Here is a 20263-nt window from a genome sequence, read left to right on the forward strand (position 1 = left end):
GCTCCGGGCCAGGATGCAACAACCAACTCTGTGACAGTTGTCTGCCACTTTGAATGAGACTTTTTTCCCCGGGGGAAAAATAGCCCTTTGTGGGACAGGAGTGCAGCGCTGCGGGCTTGAAAAGGCTTATTTCATCTCGGAGGCATGAATGGCGTTTGCAGTTCATGATCGCCGCGTCAGACCCAGCGCTGTCCCACTGTCACAGCAGCGGGACGTGGATAAACCTCGGTGCAGGCAGAAAGCGTGGCCAGTGCAATCCGCCCATTAACTGTTGTTATTTGCAGGACGTGCTGGACAATCGCGTGAGTCTTACAGCGAAAGGTAAATGCCCTGGTATCGCTCCACCGTGCCGGCGTAGCGCCCAGGGACCCTGCCTTGCCGTGTTTACGGATGCTCGACCCAAAATCCCGGCACCCACGGGCAGCAGGAGCTTCCCACCGCAGTGTTTTTGTCCGGGCTGTTTCAGTGGCGGCCGCGGAGGTTCTGGGGGTGCGCGCGTGGCTCTGGCAGCGCTGGAGCAGCCGGGTCTGCTTTTTCCCTGCCGACTCCAGCTGCGGGGTTAACCCCGGCCGAGCGGCCGGGCGTGTTTGCCGGGGAATGGAGAAGAAAAAAAAGCGGAAAAAAAAAAAAAAAAGAGAAGAAAGCAGCAGCCGCAGCCGGAGGTCCCCGGTCCCTCCCCGGCGCTGCCCGTGTGTCCCCGGCGGTCCCGCTCCGAAGCGGCGGCGCCCCGGGGCCCGCCCCGCTCCCAGCCGGAAGGGCGGGAGCGGCGGGAGCGGCGGCAGGTGCCGCGGGGCGGGAGGGAGGATGGCGGCGGGGGACCCGGAGCAGGCGGTACTGCGGGCGGCTCTCCTACCTCTGCCTCAAGCTCACCCTCATCACCTACTCCCACCTTCTTCTGGGTGAGCGGCGGGGGCGGGCGGGCTGTGCGGGTCTGGGCTCGGAGCGGGGAGTCCCGGACCGCGGTCCCTGCGAACCCCGGGCAGCGGGGTCCCCCCCGCGCCGGGCCCCGGGCTTGGGCAGTCGGTGGATGTTTCCACGGCTGAGGTGGCGGTGTCACGCCGTGGCAGCGCCCCGACCTTCCCTAGGGACTGACGAACTGGTTTTGGCGGATGGGGAGCTGCAGGAGTTGGAAGTTGGGCAGGTAAAAGTCGTCCGTGCGCGTAATTAAAATGCGGCTCTTTCCTCCAGGAGAGATGGGCAGATAGAGCCTTTGCCCTCCAACGTCACTCACCTGTGTATGGGACAAGCCCTCTCCCGAGCCTTGGCAGGATGAGGCTGCGAGGCTGTAGAATTACAGGTGTGTGGCACTTGCTGTCCTCATCCAGGTGCTGGATAAAGCCATTAAGTCGCAGAGGCCAGGCTACGACCACTGACTTCTGACATGTGGCAAATCCACCCAGACCAGGCACCCTCCGGGCTGGAAGGAGCCCTTGGGGCTCTCTTAAAGTACTCTTTGTAAGCACCATGATTTTAAAAGGTGCCTTTTCGGACTCTGGGATACTGGGGTGATGCCGGCTCCAGGCTGTACTGATGTCGGAGGTGCTCAGGCGGGGTTTCTTTCTGGCCCTTTCAGTTTAAACGCTGCTTAAGCTCTTGTTTGGCTGGTCTGTCTCTGTCTGACACGGTGTTTGCCAAGTGGGATGGTAAAGCTTTTAGTGCACTGCGTGGGAGGAGACCTTTAGATCCATCAGGTTTGATAGTAGGTGTCTGATTAGAGATATGATTTAACAAAAAAAGATTGGAACACGAAGCGTTTGGGTACAGTTCAGGCTTTTGGGGATATTGAATATCTTTTGTCTGTCTTAGCAGACAAGCCAACCCTTGGGTTTAGGCTTCTGACACTTTTCCTGCGTTGCTCCGCAGCGGCTATTCCGCAGGTGCGAGTTTCAGGAGAGAGAAATTTGGCGTGTTATTTTCCCCCCCGTGTTTTTGCAGCGAGTCCCTCGCGAAGGGCCGTGCGCGTTGTCTGCTCCGCGTTTTCCACGGGCACCGAGGGCCCTGGGTGCTGGGATGTGAACATTCATCTGGTGGCGGAGAAAGGGCCCTTCTGAAGCGATTCTCGGGGCGTCCGCGGAGGACAAAGCCTCTTTCAGGCAGCCCGAGGATTTTATTTACTCTTTGTAGTTGCTCGCTGTGGATTTTCAATGCTCTGCCCTTGTTTATAACCAAGAGCTTCCATTTGTCGGCTCTGCCGGGGAGATGGTTTGCTCCGGGAGGGAGAGAGGGAGGGGGAGGGATGGGGGCTGCAGGAGGGGGAAGGAAGGCTGGGAATGCTGGCCTTTGCTCGGGGGAAGGAAGGCTGGCGCTGGGCATCATCCCGGGGCCGGGGCCGAACACACCCCGCATTGTGTAAGGGGCAGCCTGTGGGCTCCGCTCGCGAAATTCCCTTTTATTCCAGCTTAGCCAGGCAGATCTCATCAGCTGTAAATGCCACTCGCCTGGTTCTCTTTTCAGCTGTGTGATTCTTGCTGAGTTTGGGTGTTCGTTGGTGTTTTTTTGTTTGTTTGGGTTTTTTGTTTTCAGGGGTTTTTTTAAATTGGTGTAAGTGGAAGTAAAGTTTAGCTGTGGAGTATTGGCTTGCTTAAATTTTGGGTGGTTTGTGATGTTCTGCTGCTGTCTGGGGCTTTGACCTGCTGGATGCTGAGTTCATTCGATTCCCTCCCTGCTGTAGCTGTTTCTCTGGTACATTACGAGCGATGAACGCCCAGATTCGAATCCCCAGGATGGTTTTAAACCACCAGGAACTAAATAATCAGCCTTATCCAAAGCAGAGAGGAAATTAAAACATCACTGGGAGTGTTGGAGGGGATATTTGCTAAGGGCCCTGTGTCTTCTCGTAGGTCTTACCCAGCACTTTTTTAAAAACTGGTTGTCCCTGTAACTTTTCCAGGTAACTCTTCTGCTGGTGCATGACACTGTAATGTAATTTTTCTTGCCCAGCTGAAAGAAAATCCAGCATTTTAAACAGAAGGTGCTGTTGTTGAGCGGCTGCTTTACTTAAGAATAAGTACTGTATATACAGGGTTAAAACCTCTGCTTATAAATAAATAAATGCTTTTGCTTTCTCTTGGGAAAGCAGCTTCTGTGCATGCAAAAGCCCCAGAGAAATCCCCTGGTATTTGCTGGTGGATGCTCATTTAATGTGAGTCAAGGCCAGTTAATTTTCCTGCGTGCACAGCTGGAATTGCCAAACTGGGAGCTGTTAGGAAGGATGCAGGATGTAAACAGCCCCTGTATCGGTGGGTTCCCTACGTAAGAGTTGTGTTTCCAGCCCCAGTCACAGGAAGGGAGAGCACAGGTCCGAGAGGAGACTCGGGTGTGATGACTGCTGAGTTACCACATCTGCTCGTCATAAATAATTGCTGCTGTTGGCTTGACCATATTAAAGGTTCAAAAGATTTTTATTAAATGCATAAAAGAAGTAGAAGATAATAAAAGCATAGATCTTGGAGGCTGTGTGAGCAAAAGTGCAAGTGAAAAGGGGTGAGCATATATGTGTCCAACAAGATGTTATATGTGTCTATACATCTTAAGCTCTTAAAGTGGGAATGTGTCTTGTATTTTACTCACAGGCACCTTTGAATCTCTAAAACAACCAAAAAACTCTGAAATTTAATGTTTTGATGAGAAAACTATGGTTAAGAAAAAGAAAGTTCGATAAGAAGTTCTAGTCTTGAAACAGTGCTCTTCTGAAATTCTGATAATCCTCTTCAAGCTTTAATAGCTGTGGTTTATGTGTCCAGTGTTTGGAGTTTTTTTACTTTTCTAGGCAAGAGTTAGTGTTGATTCTGTTAATGGTATTTCAGGTTTGCAGGAGAATCCAGTTTTGGTTTTTTAAAATAATTTTTAAAAAAATAACAATAATAATAATAGAACTCCCGAGTCATGTGTACAAGTACAGTCCCCAGTTTTAGAATCTGTATTAGGTTTGTATGGTGCTGAGACTTCTTCCTCAACTGTTAGAGCTGCATTTAAAAGTTTCTAACTGATTTATTTTGTCATCTGCTTGAAAAGAAATCAATAATTTATTACCCAAATCACTACATTTTTTTTTAAAGCATGAAGCTGACATTACAAATGGACCATTTAGTAATAAAAAAAACCCCAATTACAGTTTTACAGTAGAAGCATATAAGTGGTAATTTTATTACCTGTTATTTGTCCAGCATGTTTTCTCTTCTGTCATCACTACAGCACAATTTCTGCATTTGTCAGAGGGCGAGTTACTCTCGATTTGCTCCTGTCAAATTTTAAGGTGCTTTTTAAATAGCTTCAGTATATTTATTTTTATGGCTGAGCCCTTCTGAGAATTTTCTTTTAAAATGACAACTTGGTGGCATGCCCCACATATTGTCCTTTGGGGTTATTATTCATTCCCTTAGAAAATCAAGAATTTCCAGTATGTTGTTAATTATTTTAAGATATCCCATAATTAAAAAAGTATTTCAACTGTTTGGCTCGTGTTCTGGTAAATCATGTTGTGTGTTCACCTAGCCCTTTGCCCAGGATATGCCCATGTCATATCCAAAATTAAGAAACGAAATTAAAAATGAAGAAGTATAATTAAGAAGCATTGGTGTGCAGGGAGCAGACCCGTGGAAATGTCAGGTCAGAAAAGGGGAATGTCGTTTATCACATTGCCAAAATGATTTGTATCTGGTCTCTTCCCTGAGAATGTGTCTGGCTGTTGGAGTCAGCAGGAAGGTTTTTCCACTGCAATTTTCATGATTAAGTATTGTGGGCTATTTTTTATTTTAATTAATTCAGCATAATTCAAAGTGATTTGCAACCTGCCATAGGCTTAGTACCAAGTGATTTAATGACTTAACTAATTATTTTGATTGAAATATCTTTACCTTTTTTAAACTAAATATGTTTCTTCTTATTTCACTTCTGGCTTTATCAGGTACTTGCTCAAGAACGTGATGTAACTTCAGACTTGGATTTTTTTTGTTTGCTTTTAATCCAGTGCCTCTCTCCTGATGGCAGGAGTGGAGGTACAGGATATACCTGGCTGTGTTTACTGAGCCTAAATACAATAGGAGCTGGCATGAAGGGATGGATAAACTGTTTGCAGATGGGCTTAGAAACTGTGTTATATTAAATATATATCTATTTATAGATGTGTATTCATAGAGAGAGAGAAGGACAGACAGACACACATTAATGCCATGGCAGTTGCTCATGTATGTCATACATGTGATCTCAGATGAGTAATAAATTACATTTCAACCAGTGTTTCAGTTTGTTTAACTTCTAGCACGCTAAAACATTTTGAAATATATTTTTGAAATAAACAAGTTTGATTTGTTTTTCTTCTACCACAGCTCTTTTTCTGCCTTTGTCTTTGAGTTGTTTTTTTTTTCCTTTCTTTGTCCAAACTTCTGCTTTGTGTGTTTCGCTGTTTATAATGTATCCTGAAGTGAGCAGTCCCAGGCTCCTGTGTGCTCACAGCATGTCACCTCAGTGTTTACTGGGAGAAGGAGTAACATCCGTGCTCTCCTCTGTTTCTGTTCCAGCTCATCGGAGCCCTCGTCCTCGCCGTGGGGATTTATGCAGAAATCGAAAGACAAAAGTACAAAACTCTAGAAAGTGCCTTTCTAGCCCCAGCAATTATTTTAATACTTTTGGGTGTTATAATGTTCCTGGTATCCTTTGTGGGTGTGCTGGCTTCCTTAAGAGACAACTTATGCCTTCTGCAAGCAGTAAGTGCTGCGACTTTTATTCCTGATTTCCAGTGCTTGTTGCTTCCGCTCTTCAGTGCCCTCTGAATTCACACCCCATAACTATGTCTGCATTGAAAAATATTTTAACAAAGTTGCTTTATTTTAATTAAATCTGAATTTAATGGCAGTGATCCCTCCATCAGGGAGCAGTAGCCAGCGACAGGACCGGCGAGGGTCTGACCCCTGTGCTGAGAAAACCAGCTTCCCAGTAGTTAAGGTTTTTATGGAAAATACCCAGGAATGTTTATTATTGTCAGTCAGTGTGTATGTTGTGCAAACTCAGCTGTTGACATACCATTTGACACTGGCTTCTCATTTGGACCTGGAGGAAGGATCTCAAGAAGGAAACCCTGGCTCAGGCTGATGTCTGGTGGTGGCTGGAGTCTGTCTGTCCTCCCCGAGAAGCAGAATGTAGGGGTAGATGTGGAAATGCATGGTACAAGGTTACCTGAGTAGCTTGGGCCTTTGAGAGAAGGGCCCTGAGGGTGAAATGAAAGGGACAAGGTTTTTCTCTCCAGTGCCTCTGAAAGAGTAAATTTTAGGGGAATTCCTGGATAATGCTGTGGTTGCACATGCGACTAATTAAAAATAAAGTGTGAAAACATCTTTTTCACCTCCACAGAATCATAGATAGTTTGGTTTGGAGGGGACCTTTTAAAGGCCATCTAGTCCAACTCCCTTGGAATGAGTAGGGACACCTTGCACTAGACCATGTTGTTCAAAACCCAACCCAGCCTGGCCTTGTCATGCCAGCTCAGTCCAATGAAATTCTGAATACGTGGTATGTTGTGGGGGACCACAACACACAAAGCCAGAAGTAACGGTGGATTCTGAAATGATGCTGGAATTTTGCTGAGATCCCATCCTTGGGCTTCTCTCCCACTGAGTGTGGTGGTGTGTCTGATGCTGAGAACATTTTCCATTCCCATTCTGGTAGCAAACCCAGATGGGTATTTAACAAAGCCAGTCCCTGATTCCTGCTTCTCAGGCTGATTCCAGATTTAGCAGGAGAAAAGATACTGTCTGGTGAATTCGTGACACTGATACTGGGCACAGAGCACACAGAAGTTAAACCAGCTTTCAGAGGTGAGCATCAGGGGTTATTTTCAGACGAGGGATCATAAAACTCCGTTCCCGATGAAGTTCATTGTTCCACAGCAGACCCAAATTCACATAACAGCCATCTTTTATGCCTGAAGCGTTGGAAAAACATTTCAAGTGCTGGTACCTTGCAACCATCTCATGGTGCTGTGGATTTCTTCATGTTATTCGTATTTTGCACATGCTTGGATGAGCAGCCACGGCTGCACATGTGGTGTGAGTGCATCTGTGAGCATCTGCAGGTACACACACAAATAAATGTGTACAGCAGCACACTAAAAGGTACTGAGCCTGGAACTTTGCTTTGATTTAGCACTGGCAATTTAGTGGAAGGTGGTTTGGATTATCTTAAGGTGCTGTTTCACCCACTAATTGAAAGCAAACAGGTAAGCACTGGTTTTGTAGGAGACATAAAACCATGAAGTTTTGTAGCAGTCCATCAGTGTGCTTCTCTGCGATGCTGTTGTGGAAAGAAGTGTCTCGGCATGATAAATACATCTAATGGTTTTGAGTCCATTCAAAGCAGACAAATAACGCGTTTGCCAATTGGGCAAAACCCAAAATAACTCAAGCAAGGAAAAAAGGCTTTCTCGTGACATGTAGAGTTTTATAAGAACAGACCCATAATTTCATATCTTCTTTTAAAATGCCATCTTCTTTGCTGAAAGCCAGATCTCTTGGCAACTGAATGTTAGACTTAGGGGCACTAATTGAAAGAATAATTGAGGTTTGTTCTGTCTAATGACTCACTTGCACTTGTTTTTCTGCAGTTCATGTACATCCTTGGTATCTGCTTGCTGATCGAGCTGACCGGTGGAGTGGTGGCCCTGATCTTCAGAAACCAGGTGAGCTCCTTGTGTTTAGGTTTTGATCACAGAGAACGTGACTTAATATCCATGAAGTTACAGGTGTGCAATATAAAAGGTGTTAAAATTGTCACTGGGCAGTAATTGATGGAGATCTGAAGAAAGCTCCAGGCTTTTCAGGGCCTTCAGGGTTCAGCAGTGGTGGGATTTGCCATTCATCTGCTCTGGAGATGAATTCCAGATTAAAGAATTTGAAGAAAATCTGGTAACTACGAGTGTGCAATACAGGCAAAACGTGTTTCCAGCTCTTCGTGTATTACAGAGTGCTTTCTTCTGTTTTGCCATCTGGGTCTGACTGCTGATTTGGGAAGTTTCCAGATGGATTTGGAGACTTTATTTTTTAGTGCCCAAAATGTTTTACCTCACCTAAAGGACAGCTTTTCCCTGCCCACATCCATAAGCAACGTAACTAATTTATATAGGAGACTCCATCATTCACAACCATGCTATTACTATATTAAAACCTTGGATTTTTCTAGACAGAAAGCAGCATACTATTCTTTTCAGTTAGAAATGCTTTAAAACATAAATGTATTCGCTATGGCAAGTACTGGATTGCTGTGGTTTGATTTATTTTTCTAATCTTGCAAAATATGAGCATTAAAAGGAGATGCTGAATAGTAAGATATGTTCCCTCCCCAGCCCAATCCTACCAAGCTCATTTTCCACAAAAGCCATGTGGCTTTACCACATATGTACATGTGATATTAAAAAAAACACCACCAAACTTAAAAAAAGATTTTTTTTTAAAAAAAGCAATAACTTTGTATTTTGAGGTAATACTGTGTTCTCTCTGGCTGGTGCTTTCTTCTTACTCCATACTGGACCAAAGCAGGACAGCTGTGCTTAGGGACAGGTTTCTTTCTTTGTTTTTCAAAGTTAATGGAGATGTTCAGGTCAGTATGGAGAGGACAAGGAAGTATTTATAAAAGCTTAGGGTAGCAGCCTCTACTGAGGTGCTGTTTGTCTTGCATGTCTCACTGATTTTTTTCCCCAGTTCTTTCTCTACTGCCTTCTCAGATCTGTAGGGTCTTGGTGAGTTAGGATGGTCCTGCAAGTTGTTATTTCTCATCACCAGTGTGCTAATGCTTTTTGTTCTGGTTTGTCTGTAAGTGTTGCAGTTTGTAATACTGAGAAGACGAGTAGGTGTATTTCAGGTTTTCTGACCTATAAGGGTTTTTAGGTTTGGGCATTTTAGCAGCTGGATTGAAAGGGAAGTCGTTACATTCTGGTCATGATTAGTCCCTGTGTTTGCTGTGCTGTGATTGGTCTTGAAAACCAAATACTTTTTTCTTTGTCCTCATCTTCTGAACTCTAAAGATGTTTTATTGCTTAAATTTCTAATTTGCCATGCTGAGGAGATACCATCTTATATCTGCCAATCCGCTGCCATATTTCTCAAAAGAACCACTGTAAAACGTGCAGATATACTTTTTTCCTGCTTAAGGTGAAATAAAGCTCCTTATCTGGCAGTTATGGACTCCTTGTAAAATCAAATTAGTGGAAAATTCGCAGAAAATAAAATTTATGGAAGGTGGTGTTGTTGCTCGGGGTGTGGTGCAGACCCAAGATCCACTGTTCTGTCACCCAAGTGGTGGTGAGGATCCCAAGTGCCCAAAGGGAGGGATCCTGCCTGGGTATAACGGGACCACGTCTGGGAGGTGCTTGGAGAGTCTCAGAGAAGAGAAGTGTTGCACTGTTGGCACTTCCCATCACAAACCCAGCAGTGTGGCTGCTTCCATAAGAAAGAACAGATGGTTGGTCCCTGCAGGGCTGAGCTAAGATTTGTTTTTAACTAGGGTTTGTTTTTCCTTAAAGAAAAAAGCCTTTTCTTTTGTGCCCATCAGTTACACCTGTCACTTTAACCTGCTCTTCTAATTTTGTTTCTGTGTGTGCAACCCACGAATCTTGTTCTCCTTTTGCTTTTCAGACAATCAAGTTTTTGAACGATAACATTAGAAGAGGAATTGAGAATTACTACGATGATTTAGACTTCAAGAACATCATGGATTCTGTTCAAAAGCAGGTTTGTTGTTGGGTTTTTTCCCTGGGACTAACCTGGTGCCGAGATGCAGCAGGTCCTCGGCAACAGCTTTGAGTTTTTCTGGTGATGTGATAATCAAGTTGTCCCTGATGAGGGGGGTGGGATCTTGTGTGTCTCTGTTCTGGTCTCGCTGAGATCAGGGCTCATCCAGCATTCCAGCTGGCATTTAAAACCCTCTACATCACTGCAAAAACAGGGGGCCAAAATGCAGCTTTTGCCTTGGCAGGTGCAATTCAGATGCTCAAGGTCAGATCCTACAAACACGTGGGCTTATGGAGGCCCCACAGCTGGATTCAGACAAGCTCAGCCTAAATTCCACCCAAGGCCTTGCACTCAGTGTTTCTGCTGGTCCAAGAGATTCAGAAGCATCTCGTTAACAGGAGGCACTGGATAAAGAGAATTGAGGTGGCATTTAGGCTGTTAGAACACAACATGTTGTGTTCTCACTTGAGGGCACCCAAAGAGCTCTCCAACAAGGTGGTTATTGGAAGGAAATGCCCGTGGAACTGTATATACCTGTAATTAAACTTCAGAAATGCTGTTGAGCCCAGCTGAGCATTACTTAATGGCATGTGAAGTTGACTCATAGCCTTTTTTTTTTTTTTTTAATAAGCTGGTCTGTTGAAATGTTTATTGGGTTATTGAAGAGTTCTGCCATGCAGTTCAGAGACTATAGAAGAAGCAGAAAATGTTCAGAAATGTGATGTCAGGGCCCCTGTGATGTCCGTGACTGTGCCAAATAATTATTAAAAAAAAAAAAAATTAACTTAGGAAGTGTTACATGTGTTTTAGGACATCGTTATGGAGATGGCAGCCTGCTTTGAAAAACAAAGTTAGCATGGAAAGTCTGTCAAAAGCAAACCATCCCGAGGAAATTTTGTCATTAGACTTCATAATGCTTTAAACTTTCCATGCACTGCCCAAAGTTATGGATACATACAGCCAGTATACATCTTACTGATTAAATGAACTGCTGCTTTTCCCTTTGTTTAAATTATAAAGTGAATATTTGTATGAAGTCAGCATAAACTTACAGTATTTGTTTGTCAGATTTCAGTTCTTCTAAATTACACTCACAATGTTTTGGTGAGATTGATTTATGCCTTATAGCAATGCTTTTGTCTTTTAGACCCAGTTGGAAATGTAGTCATAATCCTTCAAGCAGCTGCAGAAATTTATTACAGGTCAAGATAGAATGAATTTAAAAACATTGCTTAGTGATGTCCAGACCCGGAAAGATAATTTTTCAACTTGGAAAAGATGGGAAGTGGAACTTACACCTTTACTTTGCTCTGGCACCCCAGCTCAATGAATGATGGAGGAGTGCCACTTATATCCATAATTCTTTTTAATTCTGTCTATAATATACATTCATATGTGCCTTGCTGACAAAAGGGCAGATTTTTTGGGTGGCTCAGGGCTTTTTAAATTGTTTTATTCTACCTTTGTTTTCTACTTATTCAAAGAGTTCAAGATACAATTTTTTCCCCCCCTTTTACCTTTTAGAATCATAGAACCATTTAGGTTGGAAAAGACCTTTAAGATCATTGAGTTTTGTGTTGGTTTTTTTTCCAGTTTAAGTGCTGTGGTGGGGAAGATTACAAGGATTGGTCCCAAAATGCCTACCACAGCTGTGGGGCGCCGGGCCCGCTGGCCTGTGGGGTGCCCTACACTTGCTGCATCAGAAATAAGGTAAGTCCTGGCCCCTCAGCATCACTGGGGTTGGCTTAGAAAGGTACCTTACTTTAGGAATTCTGGGGTGAGAAGTGAAGGAAAATGGGTCCTTCCCTCCCCTAATGGATCTGTGGGTCTTGACAGCTTGGAAAGGAGAAAATAAAATGAGTTAGATGTGTTGGCTCTGCTTCATTGTACTGACCCACCACACAGCCCCAGAAGGGATCTTGGGAGCTCCTCTAATCTCATGGCGAGCCTGAACAAGAGCTGCTTAAAGTTTTGCTGGTGTTTTCCCCAGGGTTTGCTGTTCCAGCTTTGCCAGGAAGCCTGGGCCCTGATTGCTTCCGTGGGTGGGGGTTGCAGTGATGTGCACCAGCTGCTGTGTGAGTTAAAACCCAGAGTGACCTCGTCATCCAGATTATTCCAGAAATGTGGGCAACTGACCTAGGGTCAGGGCATGCTTGTGGACACAGGTCTAGACTGGAGCTGCTGCTCGGCCCTAACCTGTCCTTGAAAACTACCTGCCTTCCCACTCTCTAAAATCCTGGAAGGACTGGGGTCTGGACCAGTTTCTCCATCTATGATGAACTGGTATTAACTGGTGCTGACAGCAGGAGGAGCAGGCATTGAGTTTCATATAAATATGTTTCAATCTTATAATTCATTGCTCTTTGAGGGATGTACAATGCTGAATTTGATAAAGAATTATTCCTCAATTTAAAACCAGTCCAGGCAATCCCTGCCTCGCTGGGTTTTTGTCTTTGTTCTGAACACAGAACAAAGAGAAATTGAGGCAGAAAAATTGAGTGTGTAAGAGGAGACACAGCAGAGCTCGTGGTGCCTGCTGTGGCTGCTTTGGGCTGCCCTCTCAACATCTGCCTTGAGCACGGCTGTTTAATTACAAACAGGGAAAATAAACGCAATAGCTGCATCAGTAGGTGTTCCTGAGAAATGTGTCTCATATGAAGGTGTTTATTACATGTGCTTACACATTTTTGGTGCGTGAGAAAGGGTCTGTTTAAATCCGTGGTGAGCTTCTCAGGAACCAAAGCTAAACAGTTTTGTTCTCAGGAACCAAAGCTAAACAGTTATGCTTTGAGTCTTGGGTGTTTGAGAGTAAGAAATTTGTGTATATGAAGATGGTGTCTGCTGATCTGCAGACAGAACTGCATGGAGCAGAAGAACTCAGGATTTTGCCCTCAGGAAAGGGAAAGCACTAAAATAAAAACTTCTCCAAGGGAAAATATACTCTCCATGTGCTTCACTGACAGCTGGAGATGGGAGGGTGAGGCTACTTGTAAAGTGGTAAGCTCAGGGAGGTTAGTTGAGAGGCAAGGAGAAGCCCCCAAATCATAAACAAGCTTCATATTTAAGCACAGGCTGTTGATCAGGATGCTGCAGTGCCTTAGGGCTCATGGCTTTGCCACACTCATGGTGTTGCTGGGCCTTGTGGAGTCCGAGCGGCGCGGATGCTGCTCGTCAGGGTAACACCAACACCGGGCTGCAAGGATGGCTGCCTCGGGGAAAAGCCAACCAGAGGATGCATAAATCTTGTATGTTTGACAAATGCTTCCAAATACAGGCTGTTTTCTCTCCTGGAAAGCCACAGATATGGTTTGTGATTACTCACTGGCTTTGTAGTCATGGAAAACTCCTGCTAATGTTGGAGGTTGGATTCTGATCCTCTAAAAAAGCCTTCTGCTAACATGAGCCAGGCTCACACTGGGGGGGCTCTGAAGGAGCTATGTTTAAGTCAAAGTATTTATTAAAGACTTACACTAGTGTAGCAGATAAAATTTAGTCCCAAATGCCTATAATCTTCTGTTTCTAATGCATTTATCTCTGCTGTGTGTATTTGCTTGTGCCATGATGTGCTGTTTGCAAATGCTGTTTCAAATGAAATGGTTCAACTGCATTCTTTGTGGTCACGTATTTTGGGGGTGGTTGCATGTTTTGGGGGTGGTCCCAGGGTGCTCGAGTGGTTTGGGAATGTGAAATCACTCACAGCCAACACAACAACACGCTGGTGCAAACGCTGACTTCCAAGTGTATTTATTCCCTGTGGTTGGCAGATGGGTGCTCCTCACGGTTTCCCAACAGCCCTGTGAAATAGTTGGAGCTTTTTCTTCTAGGAATGTGCTGAGCCTTGTTTGTCAGACAGTTGTGTGTTCAAGGTGGGAGCCCAGATTTTGGGGGCTTAAGAACTTTGACACTGGCTGGTGTTTCTGCCGCTTGGTAACATCTGTCTTTTGCAAACATCCCTCTTCCTTCTTGGGAAGGTGACCTGGGAATCCCAGGCTGCCACTCAGAGACCACCAGCATTTAGAAATCTTCATTCCTACATCTTGTTTTAATTTTGGTGAAGGGGTATTCAGTTGCCCAGAGTAGCTGTGGCAACAGAGTAGCTGCCCCATCCCTGGAAGTGTCCAAGGCCAGGTTGGATGGGGCTTGGAGCAACCTGGGATAGTGGAAGGTGTTCCTGCCCATGGCAGGGGGTGGAACTGGATGGTCCAACCCAAACCATTCTGTGATTCTCTATCAGTAACGCAGTTTGTTCTGCCTTATTTCTGTCATTTACATATTCTCATTTTCTCCCATGTCTTTGGCTTTGTTTGCTGCTTTCTTTGATGCTGGTGGGCTTTATGTTGGATGATTTGTGAGTGAGGGAGGGTTGTTTTCAGGTTAGCTTTGCCAGGCCAGGTAGAACTGTGGAATCCACAGAGAATATTACATGGCTACAGAAAATGTGTTAGTAATTTGTGGTGAATGCAAGCACTCAGTCTTTTTAAAATATATAGATTTTATATTCATATATATAATGGTATATAAAATGATTTTGTAATAAATTTAGTCTTGTAAAATGTTCATAGAAGCATTCATAGTATTGGACATTATTTGAAGCTTAGATATTTCTGAGCTTAAATTTGTCATCATGATGGCATGAAGGCCATTTTATGTTAACCACTGGTTTTCTTAATAAGATGTGTTAAGTTATTAAGGCTTTAAAATGAAACCCAGCTGTTCGTTCTGTGGAACTGCTGTGTTGTAGCTCACTTTGGTTGCTGATGCCACGCTGGTTTTGCTGGATAGATATGGCTCAAATGTGTCGTGACACACTGACAATACTCATTTCTCTGAAATCAGCTACTAAATCTGACCCTGGGCCTGCTGGAAGAAACTGGTGTTGGACTGGGAAATAACCCTGTCGCTGGTTTTGTATGGGCTGAAAGAGTAAAAATAATGTTTTTGTAATTTTTATTTTCTGCTGCAGCTTGTATTTGTTGTTTTCTTTTCAGACAGACATTATCAACACTATGTGTGGATACAAGACCATTGACAAAGAGGTAACGTAACCAGTGTCCACCCTGCCATGGCAGAGGGTGCTGCTTCTCTGCATTGTTTTTGGTCAGTTGTAAAGTTGTCTTCTGCATGCTTCAATCTGCCAGACAGTTAAATCAGCAATTAAAATGTTTGTGGGGTTTTTTCTGGAATAACTTCCATATATTAAAACAGGTAATCTTGTTTGATTGTGGTATCTTCCCTTCTTTGTATTTTCCATGATTTCTTGTTTCATGACAACTCCCCCAAGCTAATTGCACAATTAATGCACAAGAAACTGCTTTCACACTTTTAAGCAGTGACTTGAGTTGGGGAAAGCTTTTAATACTTAAAAGCCAAAGTTTCTCACTGAGTAAAATCGGTGTTAGTAAAGCCAACTTAGCTGTTTCTAAGTATTTTGTATCCCTGTAGTGGGTTTTTTATTTTTAGGCCTGTAATAGTTATTCCTGGAAGAAGAGCGGGACTTCCCAGGTTGTGTTGGCAGCCCTCTCCTCCCTCCAGGAGCGGGATGGGGCCTCCTCCTTCAGCCTTCCCTTTTGGGAATAGCCCTGGTGACTCCAGAGGAGAGACTGCCAGCTCAAGGCAGTAATTGCAGAGTGATTTAGAAGGGAAATCAGTAATTGGATCTGCCCTGAGTTCTCCACTCCTGGCTCTGGAGTGCTGGTGTGGGGGCTGCTCCAGGAAAGCCCCTCTCCCCAGCTCATTTGAGGCACTTGGAGCACAATGCCAGCCTCGTTGTTGGGTTTTGGGATTACTGGTTATCTTTACACACGACTTGTCTTCATTTAGGTTAATTGATTTACTGCTTAATCACCTGAACGCTCCAGCCTGGCTCCAATGCCCCAAGCACTTAAGCATATGCTTAACTTCACCCCATTCATCTGCTTAGGACCCTCTGCAGCCTCAAGTGCTTTCTATATTATGGGTTGGGGTCACGGAGCAGCACAGCTTGCAGGACTGAATCTCAAACCCTCTTGTTCCTGCCCTTTTTAGAGTCTATTGCAAAGCACTTGGTCCACAATTTATATTTTTCCACTGCTGTACTTTCAACTTGGAAGAAGAGATGAAAGCCGAAGGGAGACTCCTCTTCTTTCAAAGTGGTCTCAAATCAGAATTGGATGCATTTCTTGTAGAAAAGTGTCTGCAAAACCGGGTTTAAAGCAATAAAATAACTTATTTAAGTGTGGAACAACTTAAAAAAAGAAAGGTTTAAAAAAATAACTTGTGGAGGTGTGGAACAACTTAAAAACAGATGGAAGGATTAGCAGTGAGGTCTCTGTTAAATGCAGTGGGTTTAAAGAGGTGGGAAGGCGAACCAGATTTGCCTCCCTGAATTTTGAGTGTCACACAGCAGTGGAACTGCCTGTTGAATGCTCACTCCCTTATTTTGCAGCGCTTGAGTGTTCAGAATATTATCTACGTCCGAGGGTGCACGAATGCAGTGCTTATCTGGTTTTTGGACAACTACACCATCATGGCTGGAGTGCTGCTCGGCATATTGCTACCCCAGGTAGGGAGAGGGCACTGCCTTATCCACTGAAGGGAGCATCTGATTTGTTGCTACAGTATGTGAAATCCCATTTGATGTAATGTAGCTGATAAGCTGAGGCGGCATTCTGGTAATTTAGTAGCATTACTGCCATATGTTGCAGGATTTGGTGGGGTAATTTGCTCTTGCTTGGGGTTTTTTGAGTCCTCTCCTCCTCAAGCTGCATCCACTGAGATTTTCTAATGCTCCAAAGGACAGGGGTGCTAATTCTTCTGCTGTTTTAGTTCTTCACAAAAAGTATCCATTTATACCGCTATATGAAAAGTGAATTTATATATATATATATATTTACACACGCCACTGCCCGTATATCCGACGTGTATACACAGTTTGCAAAGCCTGCTGCAAGAAGCACGAGACAAGCCTCCTGTGAGCTCTGAGTGGAGATCTCCTCCTTTTGCAGTTCCTGGGCGTGCTGCTGTCCCTGCTGTACATCACGCGCGTGGAGGACATCATCACGGAGCACAAGCTGGGCGAGCGGCTGTTCCTGGACGCGCGGCACAGACCCGCGCCCGAGCTCGGCGGGGCCGGCTGCTGCATGTGCTACCCGGGGTGACTGCGGGCCCCCCGAGAGCAGTGAGAGCCGGGCGAGCCCTCCTGGTCTGGCACGTGCTGCTGTCACGGACCGGCGGCGGTGCCACAGTGCCCTCGGGGTGTCTGCGCCCACAGACGCCCCAGAAGGGCCCCACGCTGCTGCCGCCGCCGTGGGATCGCGGCGCTGCCGCAAGGTGGGTTCGTGGATCATTAAATCTCCTTTTTGAGTGATTGCTGAGTGATACAAAGCCAGAGCAGCTGTTCTGGGGAGATCGGAACGTCGATTTCTGGGAAGCGTCTTCGCGCCTTGGGATGTCGTATTTCAATGTGTGTCGTTCCCAGCCTTATTTTCTTACTCCTTCCAAGAGAGATTTCTTACCGATCTACGTGGTGATTATTAAACATACGTTTAATAAACGTTTTTTTGCTAATCTGGATGACTTTACTGACAATAATGGATGTGATGCTGATCGCTTTCATTGCTCAGTTTTCTGTGCCTTTTAATAATGGGGCAAATGCCAACGTGGAATTAGTCAGGAAATGCTTGATATATTTTTTTAATGCAATTTATTACTGTCTGGCTTTTGTATAAACTTACAAGATGTTTGAGTTTTGGATATATCTTTCCTCTTTAGTAAATTAACTAGGTGATTTATGACTTTCTGTTTTTTTGGAGTTCTGTGTGTCAAGATGTTTCTAAATTTTATTGTCAAAATAAAAGCAGTAAGTTGTTTTTCTTAAAAAAAAAAAAAAGAAAAGAAAACAAAAAACCACAAAGATTTTGTCTGATATGCTTTTCATTTTCTTATGTAAGTTAAGGCTGTCCCTCAAATGCTGAATCCAAAGGTAGAAATAGGTGGAGCTGTGATTCTGGCTTGGGTGCTGCCTGCCTGGGCTTTTGGAGAGGCACTGAACATCTGTGCCTCGCTTGCTTCTCTTAGTGAATTGGGGACAATACTTGGGAGTCACCAAGAGCTCTGGGGTTTTTGTTGGTGTTCCTTTGTCCTGAGCATTTCTCTGCAGTCTCTCCAGCCCCAGCAAGGCTTGCAGGCAAAATGCAAAACCTAATTATCACAATACTTCAAATAAACCAAAGACAGGAAGAGAATAAAGCAGGTTTATATTCTCAATCTAAATCTCTGCTTTTCTGAACAGTCCACTAAGACAAACAGAGCAATATCTGATATTATGCTCCTTGCTAGTTTTTGGTTTTGTTGTTGTTGTTTGTTTTGGTGTGGTGTTTGTTTTTTTGTTTTTTGTTTTTTTTTTTTTAATTTCCTTGTCCTGGACATTTTTTCTGGTTTTTTTTCAAAACTCAGTGTTTTCTGTTTAGCTCTCTGCCTTCACCAAGAATTTCTGAGGAAGCTTTATGCATTTCCAGGAGCCAGAAGGGACTCATCCAGTTCTTTGGTGTTCCTGCTGGTTTCTAGGGAGAGAGACCTCACGGCGTTATTTCCTACACAGCACACTCTAGCGTCGGGTCCTGCACGTGGTTGTTACATATTTCAATTACTCCATATCGTTGTTGCCTAAATCTTCCTGGGGTCTGTCTTGAATAACGTGCTTTGGTAAGTTAGGAAACGAAGTGTGTTTTAAGGGGTAGGTTTGTGTACAAAGAGAGGAAGAGGAAAAGGAGGGGCAGCTTGGGAGGACGGAGCAGACTGCTGGAGAAGGATGGGAAAATTAAAGCTGAAACTGCTTTGTTGTGGAGAGTGAGCTGGGAAGGTGAGAATTCTCCTTTGATGACCGAAGTAATTTTTTTTTCATTACCATTAGTGTCTTGTAAATGTTGTGGTGGCTTGAAATACGAGCTGTCCAGGAAAGCAGGAGGTAATGGAAGCATGGTTAAACTTTGGGTGGTTTAAATGAAACTGGGAGAGTCTTTGGGAATACCAGAGAGCAGTTCTCCTTTAGCAAGGAAATTTGTGGGCTGCACTGAATTTTCAGCCATCCCCAGTTTTCATACACAGTGTTTGCATGGGAATGGTGTCTACCTGACAATCACGAAGTCAACCCGGATGATTTTGTTTAATAAATTGATTCAAAGAAGTTTAGTAAGTTGATTGAAAAGCTTGACCTTTCCCATTCCCTCAGATTTGAGGAAATTAACTCTTGGCTTCACAGGCCCATGGTGACCAGAGGGAAGGATGATGCCTATTGGGAGGTGGCTGGAGGGAGATGCTGCAGTTCTCTGCTCAGCTGCCTTTTCCAGACAGATGACGTGAAAGTTGGCTTTAATGGGTGAGGAATGCTGATCTAATTCAATCCCTGTCCTCCTGGCTGGGCTGCTCCTCATAGATGCATCCTTAACCTGATTTTAAGAAAATGTTCCTTGCCTGCTGTTGAAAAGACTGAGGCAACTCTGCAAAATCCCAGAGCTATGGAATTTTTTTTGTGTGTGTAATTTTAAAGCACCTTGACAACTGTGAGCTTCCCGGGGTTCATCGTCCATGTGCTCCTGCTTTCCATCACCATTCAGCTAGAAACAGAGGTTTGCCTCTATATTTCAAATAACTAGAGGCCATAGAGGCACAGACTTGGGGTGCCTGGCTGGAGCATCGTGCACAGTATGTGCTGTATATGCTGCTGCTGGAACATGATAAAACCCTTTAATTAGCACGGATCCGGAGGAGAAAGGCCGAGCAGCTCTCCCTCTGCTGGTGCGGGTGTGTCATATCGCAAGACACGAGTTAAGTCCCTGCTCGCTGGAATTAAATCTCTGCTCAGTGCATCCATACAGCACAAGGCTTCCTCCATTGGCCCTTTCCCCTGCCCTCCTTCAAGAAACCCCTTTGTGCCGGCACAGCTTCCATGGGAATCCCTCCATAGCCCTGAACCTCTGCAGAGATTATCATCTGTTTGTGAGGGACACTCGGGATACGACTGCTGGTTACAGCTTCACCTGGAAAACCAGCCTGGGAGGTGGGATGAGCTAATTTCCTCTCGATGGGGGAAAAAAAAATCAGTGTTTAAGGTCTAAAAAAACATTTCGCTAAAAGTTGATTTGCAGATTTGTGTTCCTAAAGCCCTTTTGTTCACTAGGACTTCCCAGAGTTCCTGACATTTCTGCACCAGCTGATCATTCAAAGGTTCTTGTATGGGTTCAGGAATTGTTTTTTGATAAGAAATAATGTGGATGTTCCACCACAGGGAGCCGGTGCTCCCACTCATGGGGATCCTGTGGGCTCTGCTGGGCCAGGGAGATCAGCCCGACCCCAAGGACATGAGTGGCACGTGAAGTTGCTTTGGGTTGACATCCTCATTTGATGACTGTGCCTTTTTGGAGAGGGAGGGCAGTGCTACTGTTTATGATGTCAAATTGACTTTCAGTCCATTGTGCTGCTTAAAACTGATGCAGCTCCATCTCTTTTTGCACTTGGGATAGAAGTACTGCTTGGGAAGTTCAGCTCCTGGCCTGATGGGTGTCTCT

General features: G+C 44.6%; 1 protein-coding gene across 1 annotated transcript; it reads left to right on the forward strand.

Moving 5' to 3' along the window:
* The first annotated feature begins 804 nt into the window (after positions 1–804).
* TSPAN15 (tetraspanin 15) lies at positions 805–16980 on the forward strand. Its single transcript, XM_029962623.1, is given in 10 exon segments — positions 805–827; positions 829–886; positions 888–899; positions 5520–5705; positions 7598–7672; positions 9624–9719; positions 11313–11429; positions 14708–14755; positions 16144–16260; positions 16703–16980. Coding segments are annotated over 10 exon segments (885 nt in total). The 3' UTR covers positions 16856–16980.
* Positions 16981–20263: the final 3283 nt, after the last annotated feature.

The sequence above is a fragment of the Manacus vitellinus genome, unplaced genomic scaffold, assembly GCF_001715985.3.
Source record: "Manacus vitellinus isolate BGI_N305 unplaced genomic scaffold, ASM171598v3 scaffold_48_pilon, whole genome shotgun sequence".
Lineage (NCBI taxonomy): Eukaryota > Metazoa > Chordata > Aves > Passeriformes > Pipridae > Manacus > Manacus vitellinus.